Source organism: Astatotilapia calliptera, chromosome 20, assembly GCF_900246225.1.
Source record: "Astatotilapia calliptera chromosome 20, fAstCal1.2, whole genome shotgun sequence".
In the NCBI taxonomy this organism is placed as follows: domain Eukaryota; kingdom Metazoa; phylum Chordata; class Actinopteri; order Cichliformes; family Cichlidae; genus Astatotilapia; species Astatotilapia calliptera.
Genome location: NC_039321.1, coordinates 3,330,609 through 3,346,948, shown reverse-complemented (window position 1 = coordinate 3,346,948; position 16,340 = coordinate 3,330,609). Strand labels below are relative to the sequence as shown.

The 16,340-nt window shown below is 42.3% G+C and overlaps 1 protein-coding gene across 1 annotated transcript in view; it reads right to left on the bottom strand.

The window, feature by feature from the left end:
* The window catches only part of plxna3 (plexin A3), a 137,524-nt gene that overhangs the window by 88,489 nt on the left and 32,695 nt on the right, over window positions 1-16,340 (bottom strand). Inside the window, exons 4-6 of the mRNA XM_026154649.1 lie at window positions 13,848-14,392; window positions 13,508-13,672; window positions 6,303-6,485 (exon numbers count right to left, since the gene is read on the bottom strand). Of these exons, the coding sequence (XP_026010434.1) occupies window positions 6,303-6,485; window positions 13,508-13,672; window positions 13,848-14,392 (893 nt within the window). The remainder of the gene's footprint in view (window positions 1-6,302; window positions 6,486-13,507; window positions 13,673-13,847; window positions 14,393-16,340) is intronic.

The following is a 16,340-nucleotide window of genomic DNA, read 5'->3' as shown; positions in this document are numbered from 1 at the left end:
TAATTCAACTGATCAAGCATCTGAGCTCCCGTCCCAGCAACAGCCAATCAGATCAGCCCAGTTGGGAACCTCTGGAAGGCTTTGTGGAGACGAAGACACGGACGAGTCCTGGCATGAAACCAGTTGGTCAGAAGGAATCCAGCAGCAGATTAGTGTGGGGTTGGTTCGGATGCTGTAAATAAAAAAACTAAAAGGACCCGAACAATGGAGCTTGGCGCAGTATGTCCTTTGGTTCAAACGGCTCTTTCAGAAGTCTTTATATTATTATACTCTGTAATTACAAAACCAGGCATCAGAAAATGCTGATAGGACACCTCCAGCTGCAAATAAGGCAATTTATACTGTAATTTTGCAGATTGTCACACATCAAAAGCTCAATTAAGATTCAAAGTTTCTTCTGAAAGTGAGCCAACACTATCGCTTCTTCAGCAGGGCCACGTTTGGCATTTTTACTGCTGCTTTCAGCCTTTCGGTGGGAGAAGTGAACCGTTTCGGCTCGACGTGCCAATTCAGCAGCAAGCAGTCAATCGCAAAAATAGTGGTTTGTTTAACTTTTGAATCTTTATGCTCTGACTTCAGAAAAATGGCTCCACGAGTCTAGAGATGTGCTCAAAAGCCTGAAGTCTTTTGTCCTATTTTTAAACTGCGTATATTTGAAAAAGCAAAGGTCTGAAATTCATATGATGTTAGCGCAACAGATTTTAACCACATATGTGGACATCACATTTTGCATTGTCTAGACCAAAATACAGCATTTTGCTCTACAAGGGCCTGATATCCACGTACGAGGACGTTATACTGCCTCTGTTCTATTGAAATGTAAAACAAATGTCCTCATATGTGGATCTAATTTTTCTCAGAAACAAAAATCTGGTTTTAAAAAAAAAGACAATTCTTCAATTTTACCATCATCAGGTCCCAATCAGCCCAAATAGCAAAGAGAAATAAAAAATGCATGCTATGGAAGAGTTCGGGTCTTAGGAGGTTAAAACTCAGTGGATAGTCGACCACAGTGCTTCACAGAGTCGCACCAGGCTAAGATTTAACCCAAATGTACCAAATGATTTTAAAATGATGCAGATGCTGATGGAAGCATTTCCGTGTAAAACAAGTTTCTCATTAAGGATAACAATGACCTATATGGTACAATGGTAAACATGTGATAACAGATGTGTGCTCATGGCAACATGCTAAAAATGCTACACGCTTTAAATATCCCACATTACAGTGCAAAAAAGAAAAAGAAAAAAAAAGTAATTCATGTTTACGGAAGTGCCGTCCTCATTTGAAACGATTGGCCGCTTCAAATGAGGAAGCGGCGATTGAGCGTTAAATGAAAGATTTGAAATGAGGGAAACTGCTGATTAACTGACTAATAAGACCATTACTTATCTTAATAGAAATTGTCAAACCCAATGACTGGCATAAAATGAAAATCAGTCCATAAACTTATAGATTTTTTGGGAAAAATAATCACTTTGAATTTAACAGGCTTAAAGGGAAACCGAGGGAAAAGCCTCCCAGCCAGACTGGATTTGGGTCTATTGCTTATCGTCTTGTTGGGCGTTGAAGCAGTGGAGAGCTTTTGTTGGATGCCAGCAGCTCAGAGAGTTGAGGAGGAGGAGGAGGAGGAGGAAGTTCCACTAAACATAGAAACAAGAGTTCTCCGCCAACTCCCAACCACACAGAGCCCAACATCTAAAACCAAACCCAGTGATTTTCACCAAGCTGTTCACTGTACAGACTACACCCCCGGCCATTCCTCCCTCTCTGCCTCGGTTCCTCCCTCTATCCGTCGCTCTCAGAGGTCAGCTTTCAGAGAAATATCTCCCTATGTGAATGAATATTAAAGCGGCAGCTGTGTGGGAGGAGAGGTGAGCGGGGTGAACGCCAAGAGGATTCATTCACCACCCATCCTCCGTTTTTAGTGTTCAGGCAATTAAAATTCATCGTTGGCAGGCTGGAAAATGGAGATGATTGTGTGGTCAAATGTGGGAGCAGAAGAGGGTTTTTAATGCATCTTTTAATTTTAATGACTGCTGATGATGTGGATTAATGTGCCCATCGTGCAGAGGACGATGTATAGAGAAGCTTTGCATTTATTCAACCAAAAAGTCAAAAGGGCAAAATTACTGTTGAATTCATTTATTATTTTTAACTTTAAAATGCATGAAAAGGATGAATCCAGATCCCTCCAATTTAAATTGAAAGCCCTTTAAATATTTGTGATTGCACTGCACAAAGTATTTTTCTTTTTGAAGAGATGGTTGGGTCCCCTAACGTGTAAAGTCTTTTTGCTTGATTTAAATTTGGTGTCCATCTGTACTATCAGGAATCCAGTGGAGATCCTTCAAAGCTCCTTTAGGTGCATCTAGTTGCCATTAAGGGCGTTGCAGAGCTCCCTCTGGAGGGTTTAGTGGTCCATGAAGACAAAGACCAGCTCCTTTCGGTGCTCATCGTTGTTGCTAAGGACATGTTAAGCGTCTTTGTAGTGGTTTAAATGGTCCTTCTGATTCTGGAGAAGATGCTTTAGGAGATTTACGGTAATCATACGGATAACTAAAGACTTAGCACTTTAGCAAAACACTAAATGGGGGCTGTAACAAGGTTCTCAAGCAACTACTATACACCTTAATTACTGTACCAGCTCATCTAATGACCCACAGGTGTTCAACCACACAAACTAGCCCATAAATCGCTTAAAGGGAACTATCTTTAAGACCTTAATAGACCTTACAAAAAGGTGCCAAACGCCCAGTACTACCCAGTTCTGCCTTTGTGCCTTTGAGAGCCAGCCCACGTTTGGAGAGGTTTGAGAAGTGTTTGTTATATAGCATTACTAGCAGAAGTCGGATAATTTCTCTTCTGGGAAGAAAATCAGAAAATGCGTGGGCTGAATCTGTCCATCATTGGTTAATTTCTTGAGTTAACCACTACCAAGCCACTGACAGTGGTTCCAACGGTGGGCGGAACAATTTTATGGTGTTGTACTGATGCCAGCTCTTCATCGCTGGCACAAGTCCTGTTTCTTTGTGGAAATGTGTAAAATGAGTTCTAGCGTCAGCACCAGCACAGCATCCAGGGAAGAGAAGCACAGAGGGCTTTGCTGAGGTAGACGTCAAGCCAAACTGAAATAAAACTAATTGTGTTTAAGAGACTTAAGGACCTTTTATAAAATCCCAGACCTTTGAAAGACCTTAATACGATTTCATCAGGTGGTTGAACGCATGGGTTATCAAATGAGCTCTGAAGAGATGTCAAACTATCTAAATGTCCTAAAGTTCCTCTAAAACATCTTCAATGATGACTCTAAGCATCTGAAAGACCTTTAACAGCGTATCAACAATAGGAACCTAAAGAACTTAAGTTTGCTGCTCTTCCCAGGTCCCCTAAACAATGTCTAGAAGTTTCAGACTGATTACCAGGATTACCAGGGTATCCTTAGAGGTCCTGGCTCCCAAGAACTTAAGGAGGACCTCTAAAAAAACCCTCTAAAATAAATTTCCCTGTAACCAACGAAAGCTTTTAGAGACCATATTGTGGTGGCTTTAACCGGTCGAACGCACACAGGTTGTTAAACATCTAGTAAGATATTTCTTTGTAGGACGGATCATTTCACAGATGATTTGACATGTTTAACCATTTCAAAGTCCTAAAAGAATAAAGGTCCTAAAGGCAAAGCTATCTTAAAAGAGCCTAGAAATATTTTAACTCCCTAAAAAGAACCTGGAGAACTTGTGCTCTCGTTCTTGCTCATAACAAACCTCTAGAACATCAACATCTTTAACATCTCCAAAGAACTTTGTGTTTTTGAACATCTATTCCTTTTTCCCTTTTCTAAGATAATCATTTATTTGTTTTTGTGAAGGTGCTCAGCGATGCTGCTTGCCAGACGCACTCGTTTGACTCTCAGACAGTCTGAGACTTGTAAATTCTACTTGTGCTTTACTGGACGAAATTTTGCACTGGAGTCAACAATGTCAGAGCGCAGTCAGGCCTACGGTCCACTTTACACGTCTGTCCTGTCCTTTTTACTTGATTTAGGTTTTTAGTTTCACCCACAGAGTGTAGGAAAGCTTTCTGCCGCTCAGCAAAGTCTTAAATCCTCCAGAGAGGACGGAGTTTGTGCTGTGGGAAACGGTGAGTCTTTAACCGACTGCCGAGCCCTGAAGGAGACAGAAAACAGACATCTTGTGCAGCTAAGTGGGGCATTTTTCTGACAGCAGCAGACAGTCTGAGCGTCTCTGCAGCTTTCTGTGAGGTTGTCCGACACCACTGAGACAACTTTACAACTTCAACAAGGCTGAGAGCATCTGTGCAGAGACACCGGCCCCATCCTGAACTGTCACTGCTCACATTTGCTTTAATCCTGCACCAGTCCTGCTTCCTGTCTCCGTGCTGTTTATCTCTCCTGCCTGAGAATAAAAACCCTGGAAATGAACAGATTGTGTTTGCTGCGTTATGAAATCAAAACAGCGTTCAGCTTATTTTCAGCTCCAGATAACAATAATAACAGCGGCGCCACAGGCTGCAGAGAGCAGGCTGGCACATATGGAGGTGTGACCGAGGATGAGTTTCATAAGCAGCAGAGAATATGTAAAAGAAATGAAATATTTATCAGATACCTGTTGCCTATGGGTATTAATATGGTTATTTATTTTAGTATGGAGTCCCCGTTAAAGGCTGAATAACCAATCTGTCTGGATACATGTGAATATTGTTTACAGAGGTGTGAAAAATCAGACTCTTGATTTTGATATTCCAACACCTGAACTCAGATCTGAGATACAGTAAAGACGTGACATCAAAGCTTTCTCAGACTCACAATGAGTTTTCATTCATACGTGATCGATATTTGAACATTCAAAGCCACCTGAGTCTGCAGCGTGCCAACAGGTTTCTACAGCGTTGCAAATCTCTGCTTAAAACTTAGTCTCTTCTGTAGCCACCGACTATCAAATATGATTATAAAACTCATTTTATTTTGTTGATTCTGGTTCCAAAATTACTTTTGCTCAAAAACACAAAAGCTTTCAGACCATTAAAAATGTTTTGCTGGTGGATTTTTAATTATTTCTAAATTTTTAACTGATCCTTTCGTGGAGCTACTAACTAACTTATTATTAATGAGTAATAGAGCAAATATCAAACTGCAATAGATAATGGAAGACCGTATGTGATGTTTCCAAATGAGTCTTTAAAATGCATCCAAATTATTTTTTGGAGACAGAAAAGAGGAACAACAAAGACGACACATGGTGAGTGTAGCTGCAGGGGTCTTCTTCTTCTTTTTTTTGACATTATTTGGAGACGTATTTGAAGACAGAAGACAACAAACATAAATATATTGTTGGTTTTTGTCTTTTTAATCATTACTGTATTAAGTTTGTTTATCAGGTGTGAGGTTTTCAGGAGTAAGAGTGCAAATGAGAAGAGAAACACAGCATTTCTGAAAGCAGTCGACTCAACAGTCACGCACACATCTCAATAAACATTTGCACTAAAGCCTCATCAGGCAGCTTCGGAAAAGACATTTGATGAAATGAACAGAATAAAACTGAAGACATTCCTGTATAAATGCACTCTCACACCGTTTTCAGTTCTTTGCAATAACTGTTATGCCAGAGCTGAAATTACTTTCAGCGCTGATGAACTGAAGCTCGGTAATAACGCAGCGTGAAGACTCACTTCTTCTAAACGCTGCCTTGCGACCGTTCCCAGTCCTACAGCTTCACAGCTAAACACCTCCGACACAGCCGAGTTTGACATTCGACAACGAACAAACAAATGATTCACAGGTGAGAGTCACACTGACGACTGATAACATCACATGGCTCCATCCGAGTGACAAAGAAAGCTGAGTACTTTATCAAAACCCCTTATAAATGGAGAACAAACACCTTGATTGTTTCAAGATGGACTGCAATCAAACAGGTGAACTTCAATCTCTTCCTTTCATCCGAACCAAAGAACTAAAAGAGCCTCAAGTGATTTAAAACATGAATAAGACAATTGTCTCTCTATCTTTCCTTCTAACCTCCTTAAATAGAAACTCTAGAAAGCAATCAAAGCCCCAAAAGCAATTTTAAAACATTAATGCAGCCCTTTCCTCTCAGCAGGGGAAACAAAAGCCCTCAAACAGTCCACCGGTATTCCTTTCCTGTCATTCTGTCCTGTCTCTCTTAATTCCCTTCCCTGACTTCCTTCCTTTCCCACAGAGTACCCAACTCAAACAGGAGCGCAAACATATTCACAACAGCTTTTCCTCCTCGGTAGACTAATCATCCGTTCTTTCCTCCTACCTTCTTCAGCTGTCCACTCCGGGTTCCCACGAACACCACCGTGTGCTCCCCGTAGGTGTATGCGGCCACAGCGCCCATGCCCTCGGTCCGGTCCTCGTACAGCGGCTGTCCCTCGATCACCCTCAGGCCTCCGAGCGGCTGGTTCAGTACCAAACCGCAGAAATCATCTCCGATCTGCTTCGGCTGTGGACCAGAGGGAAAAGGTGGCATTATTAGAAAATATCACAAGAAGCGAGGTCGCTCAACTTCAGATGAAAAATAAGAGGAAGCTGCCGCTTTCCAGAGCCACCTAATACCAGCGTTATTGATCTGGTGCCCGCCTTCAATCCATTAGGCGGGGGATCAGTATCGGCTCTCGACAATAGCACGAGATGTGGCCCCTTAACTAAAGTTAAAGCAGCTTGAGAGCAAGATGTACAGAACGAGTCGTCCAGAAGACAAAAGCACAGACACGCACTTTGGTGGTATGGTATTTAAATAGACAATTTAATGCAGATTTTTCTTTGGTCAGATGTTCAAAAGTCATTTAAAAGATCAATATAAATGATTATAAACAAAACCCTATGTGATCGCTTTGTTTACTTCTTATATTCCCATCGTGATTCTTAATGCGCTGCAGACACCAGTGTTTTAATAGGAGACTGCAGGACCACATGGACGTCACAGTCTACACAAATCATGACTGCTCAGGCCTAACGGTGACTTTAGACCAGCGGTCCTCAACCTTTTTGCGCTACGGACCGGTTTAATGTTAGACAATACTTTAAGGTGTCGCGGATAAATACAGCAAAATAAAATGATGCGACCAAGAAAAATCTGCAGTATTCTGTAAATATAATAATAAACACAAATTCACTGAGTAATTGTGTAACTTTATTAGCAGCGTCCTCCTGAAATGCACCAATAACATTGAGCGTAACATCCTCCTCTCTGCCCCTTAATGCTCTCTGGTCGCTATGGTAACCTGTAAATATTTCTTTCAAAATAACACAAAACTACAACACGGGAAAAACCCTGAAAACCATAAATTTCACGCCCGAGCCTCAACTCTCGCGGCCCGGTACCAAACGACTCGTGGCCCGGGGGTTGGGGACCGCTGCTTTAGAAAGCACAGCTTCTTTTTAATTCACAGTTTGACTGCTTGATCAAAACAAAAACCATTGTCGCCGTTAAACCGCTCAATGTTATCAACCATTAACTTCACCTCTGAACACCGCGGGAGAAACACAGTGCATTTATGCTTCTGCGTTAAATCTATGTCATAGTTATGTCACATGACCCCTTTGAGACCCTGTGCTGTAATCTATGTTCAGGTATCTGTGCACCTGCGCAGAAATGGAACTGTGCATCACTTCAACGCGGCCTGTTCAGCACTGCATTTCCATCTACTTCGTCTGCCACCAGGTTTTGCATTGACTGGAAGAGAAAAGATCAACTTGCGGAGAGAAATTCCACCTGCCTGTTGGTGCTTTGATGGTGAAACTGCAGAGCAACATAGACAAACTGTACACAAGTACACGCTGCCTACGGCCACTCTCACAGACTGCATCGTAGAATTCGAAATCAAGCTTTAGATGTAGGGTTAAGAGCCAATTACACTCTGCTGCAGACACGGACGTGGACAGCTGAAGACATCACGGCCAAGTAATCATTCCTGTTATACTTCTTGGACATGCGTCTAAAAAGGTTCATGTGTACTTACTGCAGAGTGTGCATGGTCACAAACATCTGTAGGCATGCAAACATCCTTTCAGAACTCTCTCTCTTGTGCTCTCTGATGGATGACGACATTTAACGATAATGCAAAATAACTGCTTGTCATGCAGAGTGGACAGGTCTCAAGCTACCGATGAGTGCACTGATTGACATATGACAGGGTAGTACAGACAGAGTGCTCTAAAACCAATCAGTGACAGAGAGATCCATGATGAGTGAATCACCTACTTAGGGTTAGGTTGCATTTTAGCCTCATACTTAGCAAGCACAGCTCCAGAAAATAGATGTTAGCTTTCAAATAAAGTCTCTAACACTCGGTTATAAGATTTCCATTAGATTGTACCAGGCACCTCAAACGTCTACATAAAAGGGATGAAACCAAACCCAGTCGCTGTCCTCCAGGTGGATATTTCAGGTTAACAAACAAACATCATGTTTTTATTAAACTTTAACACACTGATAGATTACATGAAACTTTAAATACAAATGTAAGGAAAAGCAAGTAAAAAATGAGCAAATGTGGGGTGCATGGTGGAGGACAAAGGGCTGTAGAGCCAAAGCGCTTCATGCTTCTGTATGTTGCCCACAGGGCAGAGTGTATGGAACAGGGAGGAGACGAGTTATTACAGAGTCCACATACACTCAGAGGGTAGCTAACACCCTGTCATTAGCGGGTTAAGGCCTTGATGCATCACAGCGACCGTACAGGGTGGAAAGTCTGAAACCCAAATGTTCGAGCCAACACTCCACTGGCAAGTTTATCTCCATTTTTGCACATCAAAAAATAGAGATAAATACCTTTTACATCTTAAAGGTTCACTCCTGGGAATAGCAGTCAGAATGGTTTCAGGTTGTTTGGATTAGATAAAAAGTTTCCCTCGCCATCATAAATCCCTCGTGACACCTTCAGCTCTCAGTTGGTCCAAATCATCCTTCTTCAAAGATGACTTTCAGCTCAAATTCACTTTCACACAGCAACATCTGACTATCAAACATCTTCTGTCGTGTGACCTGTCAGCTAAGTGTTGATTCACTTAAAAGATTTCTGGCTTCTATTCAACGTTTAATGTTTTCAGCTGAAACCTGTGTGATGCCGACACAGGACAAATCAGAAGTCTAAAGTCTTAAAAAGGCTCAAATGCTCAAAGCAGAGATACTCAGCTGGTTAATAAAGAAACAACATTTATTTTCAAATCAACTCACTTATTAATTAGCCAGGACGGACCACACGCCATGTAAACGGTATATTTAACTGTCCAAATACTTCAGCCAACTCTTTGTGTAACATAGAAGACAGTTTGAGTCTCTTCAGTTTTATTAAGTGAGATATTAAATGGTCCCTGGACAAGTTCACGCCCTAGTGCAGTGGTTCCCAAACTTTTTTCGCCTGGCCCCCTCTGTTTTGCAAGAAAAATGTTCGCGCCCTTCGCGCATGCACACACACACACACACACACGCACTAACATCCTCCAACCACACACGCCCATATTTTGCTCCACTGCGGTTTATTTCACACCTCAAATATTTAGTAAACAATTAAGCAAATACAAGTAATCTGCAGGTAGTAAGAAAATAAACTACAAACTCTTTTACGTTGCGTCCGCACCTACACGGGTATTTTTGAAAACGCAGCTGTTTCGTCCACGTAAACGGCGTTTCGAATCACCGAAAACGGAGATTTTTTTAAAACTCCTTTTTTGCGTTTATGTGTGGACGAGGAATACAGAGTTCATCACGCAACGTCAAAGGTTTGTGTCTTTTTTTCACGTCACGCTGTGGCCACGTTATTGTTTACATGAGATGAATTGCAGAATGGCAGATAGAGACAAAACACTGTTAATCTGACTATCATCAGTTTTTACAGCTTACATATACACACGCCTTGAGGCGACTTTTGTTGTGATTTGGCGCTATATAAATAAAATTGAATTGAATTGAATACACACACAGTTACTGTCCCTCCATTTAGAAAGGCAGAGGCGTCACGGTGTGATTATTTTACGTGTAGTTGTTTTTTTCCTGTGTAATAATATTCAACATTGCTATCAATACATTTTTCAAAAATGCCTCTCTGTGCAAAATGGGTTTAAAAACATAAACAGCTGTGGGATCCTGTTTGTCCGTGATTTGGACAGGGGGAACAAATCGTGGCAGGATCAGCCTGATTTGTATCCCGCTGTAACTTTACTGTATAAAGAGCAAACATCTCCAAAATGTCAGGAGTAGTTAGTCATTACAACAAGTGTTTGTGAACTAAAAGTCAAGAATGTGGGATCCTGTTTGTCCGTGATTTGGAGAGCCCAGCGCTGCTCCCGATGAAGGGAAAACCAATTCTGCAGGGAGACCTACCTCGGCACTTGTGCAGGTGAAGCCAAAGGGAAGATATGCTTCACCATATTTTCTAGTCTTTGGCTTAGAATGAAGTTTGTTTGGAAACATATTCAGCGATGCTTCATCTCCTGCTTTGCGTTTGTGAGGAGCCCCGTTGCTAGCAGTGTCCAAGCGTTGTTTTTGTTTTTCCCTTTTCATGCCACGCCCCCCCTTGCAATGGCTCTGCGCCCCCCCTAGGGTCGGGCCCCACACTTTGGGAAGGTCTGCCCTAGTGTATGCCTGGTTGCTCACCTTAAAGCCTGCAGGCCTTGAAAGCTGAGCAGTACTACCTCTGAGGTCTCGGGTCTGTTTCCTGCACATTCACTTTGCTTGCGAGGAATGCATAAGCATACTTCAAGATTTATTTACCTTCTAAGATAACAAGTGATCGACTGTAGAGGCAGGGGGGTGGTTCAGCAATTAGCAATGTTGCCTCACAACAACAGAGTCCTGGGTTAAAACCCGGGCATGGCTCTTCTGGCGGGAGTTTGCATGTTTATCTGCCAATGAAACTTTAACTCCACAGTGATCAGCTGCAGCTGGTACCGAACTAACGCTGGCAGCTGCAGACTGAAATAGTGGAACTGGAGTTCATGCACAGGATGAGGAAGTCACGTGAGTCATCAAGTTCACACACTAGTATCTATTCATTTATTCGAAGAGGCGCGCCTGTCCCACTACTGCCACGAGTACTTTAAAATGAACTGAGAGACAACTTAAGTCTTTTAAATTCTTTGTTAGCTCAGGGGTTATCATTTACTCCTCACACTATGAGAGTCCGAGGTTTAAACCCAAACAGCAGGTGATCTGGTGCTTGGATAGTACATTTCCATTCAATCTGAGCACTCAAAGCATTTTTACTACCCATGTACACACATCCATGTGTTCTTTTGTTTTTGTCTTTCTGATGGAAGCATCAGGGCAACTTGGGGTTCAGCATCTTGCCCGAGGTTTCTTCAATATGCAAGCTGAAAGAGCCAGGAATCGAACCACTGATGGTCCAATTAGCAGACGAGCTTCTCCAGCTCCTGAGCCACAGTCGTCCAATTTACCCAATGGCCCCTTATCAAATCTTCTGATCTCTTTGCCATCAGGCATGAGATTTTTTTTTTTTATGTGAAGAGCTTTTAGAGCTCACTGGTTTTGCTTCCTGGGTGCATAAAGCTATGCAACTATAGTGTTTAAACAAAGTTTATGATGCTTTCTGTTTCCTCAGCTCTCTGTGAGGGTCCTCAAAAGTTTAAAAGCTCAAATGAGACAGTGTGGGAAGAAAAAGTGCCGATGGTACGACACACACCTTGGTCTGTCTGCATCTGACGCACCCCACATTGTCATTACGCATACTGTTGACTGAGTGAGCCATCAAAGAGTCATTTGGAGCTCTGCATCTGTGTGAGGTCTTGATAAGATTTCCTCAGAATGAGGGCTTCAAACTAAAAACCATAAAAACAAAACAAGACCATCTACTCAAAGCTACAAACACACAGATGCACACACAGAGCAGAGATTGTAACGTGATGTGCAAACAGGAAACCTGCTGCTGACACTTAATGAAGAACGAGATTAAAGCACTCACACAAAAATATAAAAACACACACAAACTGAGACCATCCCAATGTCACATCCCATTGAAACACACACACACACTTCCTGCTGTTTTTGACAAAAGAAGGAGGTCAGAGCAGGGACAAAGGCCCTGCTCTGACCTCCTTCTCCTTTCACTTTACCCTGAAAACACACACACACACACACACACACACACACACACACACACACACACACACACACACACACACACACACACAGTAGCATGGGTCATTAACTTATATTTCATCACTTTCATCAGCGTGTGGCTGATTGGCTGTGATTGGTTGCTTGGTTGGTTGGTTGCTTGGTTGGTTGCTGTGGGCAACTCCAACCCCACTCCACCCCTCCTTTTCCAAAACCCAGGCCCGGCTCAGAACTTGTCTCCTGGCGGGTTTCCCTGCCTGGTTGCCATGGTTACCACTGCAGGCCATTACCGCCATGAATAAGAACATCATCTACCCCCGACCTGAAATAACCCCACTGCAGACACTGAGAGGGAGGGAGAGCTCTTCCTTCTGTTCGCTCTGGCTTGTTTTTCCTGTATTTTTTCCAAGTTCACACTATTTCTCATCTTTTATCCATTTGAGCAAATGAAGTATATTCAAACTCATCTTTAGTGTGGGGACGAATCTGTCACAGTTTGTGAACCTTGGTGCCTTGTGGGGACAAAAACATTCAATTTAATAATGAAATGTAAGTGTGAAGACTTAAGGTTGGGGTAAGTCTCCAGGAAACCAGCGTAAGTCAACGTAATGTCCTCTGAAGTGACAGAAACATGACTGCGTGTGTTGCAGCCTCAGGGAAGCCTCTGGCCAGATGATGTAGTTTGCACAAAGAGACCGAAACAAAGGAAGAAGTAAAAGACGGCAAAGAGATTTCTCTCCTTTTCTTTATTTTCCTGCTAAACATGCAGGAGGAAATGGTCAGGACTATCTTTTTTAACAATCTAATTAAAAATGTCAGTCTTTCCTCTTACACTTGGCGTTTTTGGCTTCAACAGAAATTGGGAAAATGTGGCAGGAAAACACCCGATCCTGATATTGGACTAGCCTATACTACAGAGCTGTTTAAGAAGTCCAAGACATGTCTGACCTTTAGCAGCAAAATCAAGGTCATCTCTCAAGCCTGTAGAAAGAAAGTCCAAACCACAACCTTTAGGACTAGTCTCCTGCCTGCAGCGGGTCAATCTGGGGCCCATCAGCTTATGTGTTTACTTAGAGCTTGGATAAGATCGCCAATATTTTACGATGTAGCCAGTGGTGTCATTAATTAATGCAGACATATATTAACTCATTCACTGCCAGCCATTGGCAGTGAATGAGTTAAACCCACTGACTCATTCACTGCAATTGACGGCTATAGACGTCAATGGCAGTGAATGAGTTAAAAGTGTTTTCAAACGCTAACCCGAAAGCATCTGTTCCTGACATTTCTTTTCTCCTTTCAACAGGTAGCACATGTTCTTATCCAAATATCGTCAGACCTTAGAGGCCCAGTCCAAGTCAAGTTTCAGGGCTGAAGGTGCAACTTACAGTGTGGATGCAGGGCAGCTCTTTGTTCAGTAACCACGGTAACGAGAGCCGTCCCTCTCCACGGTAACAGGAGCGGATCCTTTCTCTCATGGCCAGGTTGATGTCATGGAGGGTGAACAGACAGAGGACCGTCTCTCTTGGTGGGTTGGAGCGGTTCTTCTGACCCTGAAAATCCACAAAAGAAATTAATTCATTTAGAAATAAATTAGATATTTGCAGGTTTAAGTCCTGGACTGGCCTCTGAGCAAGGCACCCTTCAACAAAAAAAAAAAAAACTCAGAAAGTTCAAGCTCAGATCGAAAACATCCAGTCAGAAGAGAGGGCATCAACAGTTACCTACCTGTGAGAAGACGACAAACAGGATGTCGTCGTTTTCAGAAAGGCCGAGCGCTTGTGCCAGCCGCCGCCCTGGTTTTTGCTTGTAGGCGGCCTGGACCAATCGGTACTCTATGCCATCTTTTGTGCAGCCCAGAGGAAACTCTACATATGAGTAGAACTCGGTGTCATCAGAGCACATCCTCACAATCTTAGATGTGAAGAAGTTCTCTCCTCCGGCATCCATCTGAGTCAGCTGTGTGTCCAGCTGCAGCGTCAGGAAGTACACGTACGTGCGACTGGAGAAGCCGTAGACGTAGTAGATGTCGAAGGCAGGGTAGAGTGACAGGGTGTCGGATGGGATCTTGATCTGCGAGGAGACGAACTCATCCTGGTAAACCAGAGAGAACATATCGACGCTCTCCTCATCAACCACCAGCTTCCTGCTGGACAGCGTGGGGAAATATTCCGACTTTCCATCGATGGCGGCTCCGATGAACAAGTGGCTCTTGGTCTTCTCCAGCATCTTTCTCTTTGGGTCATCCAACCAGTGGTCTTCAACAATCACACCTGCAGAAGAAGGACAAATAGGCAGGATGCGATTAACACTGTGCCTTCCAGAATGTTCAGGACAAAGTCCTAAATTTTGTAGTTTTACAAACACTTTGCATGAACTGTTTGCAGATATTTTTTTTTTTTACATAGGCCTCATTTTCACAGCTTTACAATCTACTGTGATGCTGTACAGAGGTCAGTTCTATCAGCGGATAGCCAAAATAAACACATCTTCCTTTAAAACTAATCAGATACTTTTAGCTTTTTCATAATAGTAATGTAACAGAAAAATATATTGACTTTTATTCTGAAGAACATTTACTGGAACTCCTTCGTTCTCCGGCAACAAAGCTATCAACAATGCAACGCACAAACAACCTCTGGATCAGATGCTAAAGAAAGGACAAGTGTTAGCAGGCAGTGTGAGACCCATTTCCACCAGAAAAGCTCCGGCGGGTCCGATTAGCTCTTTCTTTTCAAGCAGTGTCCCACAGTGGCTGTTCCAGTACTTTAATCAAAGGTCTAACTAATTTCACTCACACCTTTTTTCCCCACTGATACCCGAGCAGAGAAAATATTCCAGCATTTGTGAATGAACCAAAAATCTGCTTTACAAAGAAATATGTGGGCAAAGTCTAGCTGTCAGTCATCTGTTGTTATGTCCTGACAGTCTTCATTCAGGTTTTTGTTCATGCCAAAAACTGCACATTATAAAAACCTGCAAAATATTTTGACACTTGATTGACGTCTGCAAGTCGAAATGCTTCTCCAGCCTGCACAGAAGTCCAGAGGGAACATTGGAGCGTATTGTTTTTATTTTAGGCATTAAAATTATTACATTGGGACAATGCATCAGTACAAAATCTGCCGAATGTTTATAATTGAGTATTTACAACAAGACAACATGAAAATAAAACTGCTATTCTATAAAATATTGTTTACAAAGAGCATGCATTAGATTCCCTCTGTTGCATTAGCTGCTGATATCACTGTAATCCAATAAAACAAACCTTCAGGGAAAAAGCAGAGACACAGTTTCACAGTGAGAGTAACTGCTGTCAAAGCCATCAGCTACTAGCTAACTTAACTGTAAAAAAACCAAAACAAAAACGTGATTCCTTGAGAAAACCTTTCGAAACAGCAATTAGTTGCTCTAACCACTAGTGGAGAAATATTGTTAACGTGAAGCTAAATGTTGACCAGATCAGCTAGTAGTATTAAATGTAGGACCAAATTAGAAACGATTCTGCAGTTAGCTGAATTCATGCTAGCCTTGGTTAGCGGCTAGCTTTTGTGATTTATCTAAAAACTATTATAAGAGACTTGGGTAGAAGTTTCCATGTTTTTTTTTTTTCTTGTGCAAATTGATGGATCAGTGAAGCATCATTTATGGAGCTGTGAGTGTTAGCTAGTTGTAATCACAGACTGGCTAAAAGACGCAGCTTTAGGGTCTAAAAACTGTTCGATTTCAATTCAATTTTATTTACACAGCGCCAAATCACAACAGTCGCCTCAAGGCGCTTTATATTGTAAGGTAGACCCTACAATAACACATACAGAGAAAAACCCAACAATCATATGAGCCCCTATGAGCAAGCTCTTTGGCGACAGTGGGAAGGAAAAACTCCCTTTTTACAGGAAGAAACCTCGGGTAGAACCAGGCTCATGGAGGGGCGGGGCCATGTCGCAACAAGTTGGGGTGAGAGAAAACTGAAGAAAAAGCAGACCTGCCTTAAACCTGTGTTATTTGTAGTGGGAGTCTGTGGCCATCTGTAACCCTAGTGAACCCTTTCCAGATGACCTTATTGAACCAATCACTAGATTAGGTTGCATCAATTAAAACGTGGACTTCTATTTATAAATTACAGGCTAATTCAGAAAAGATTATCATCCAAGGTTTGCTCACTAGACAACAGCTGATTAACCAGAAGTGGTTATCAAATGAGCAAATGGAGTTTTAAAG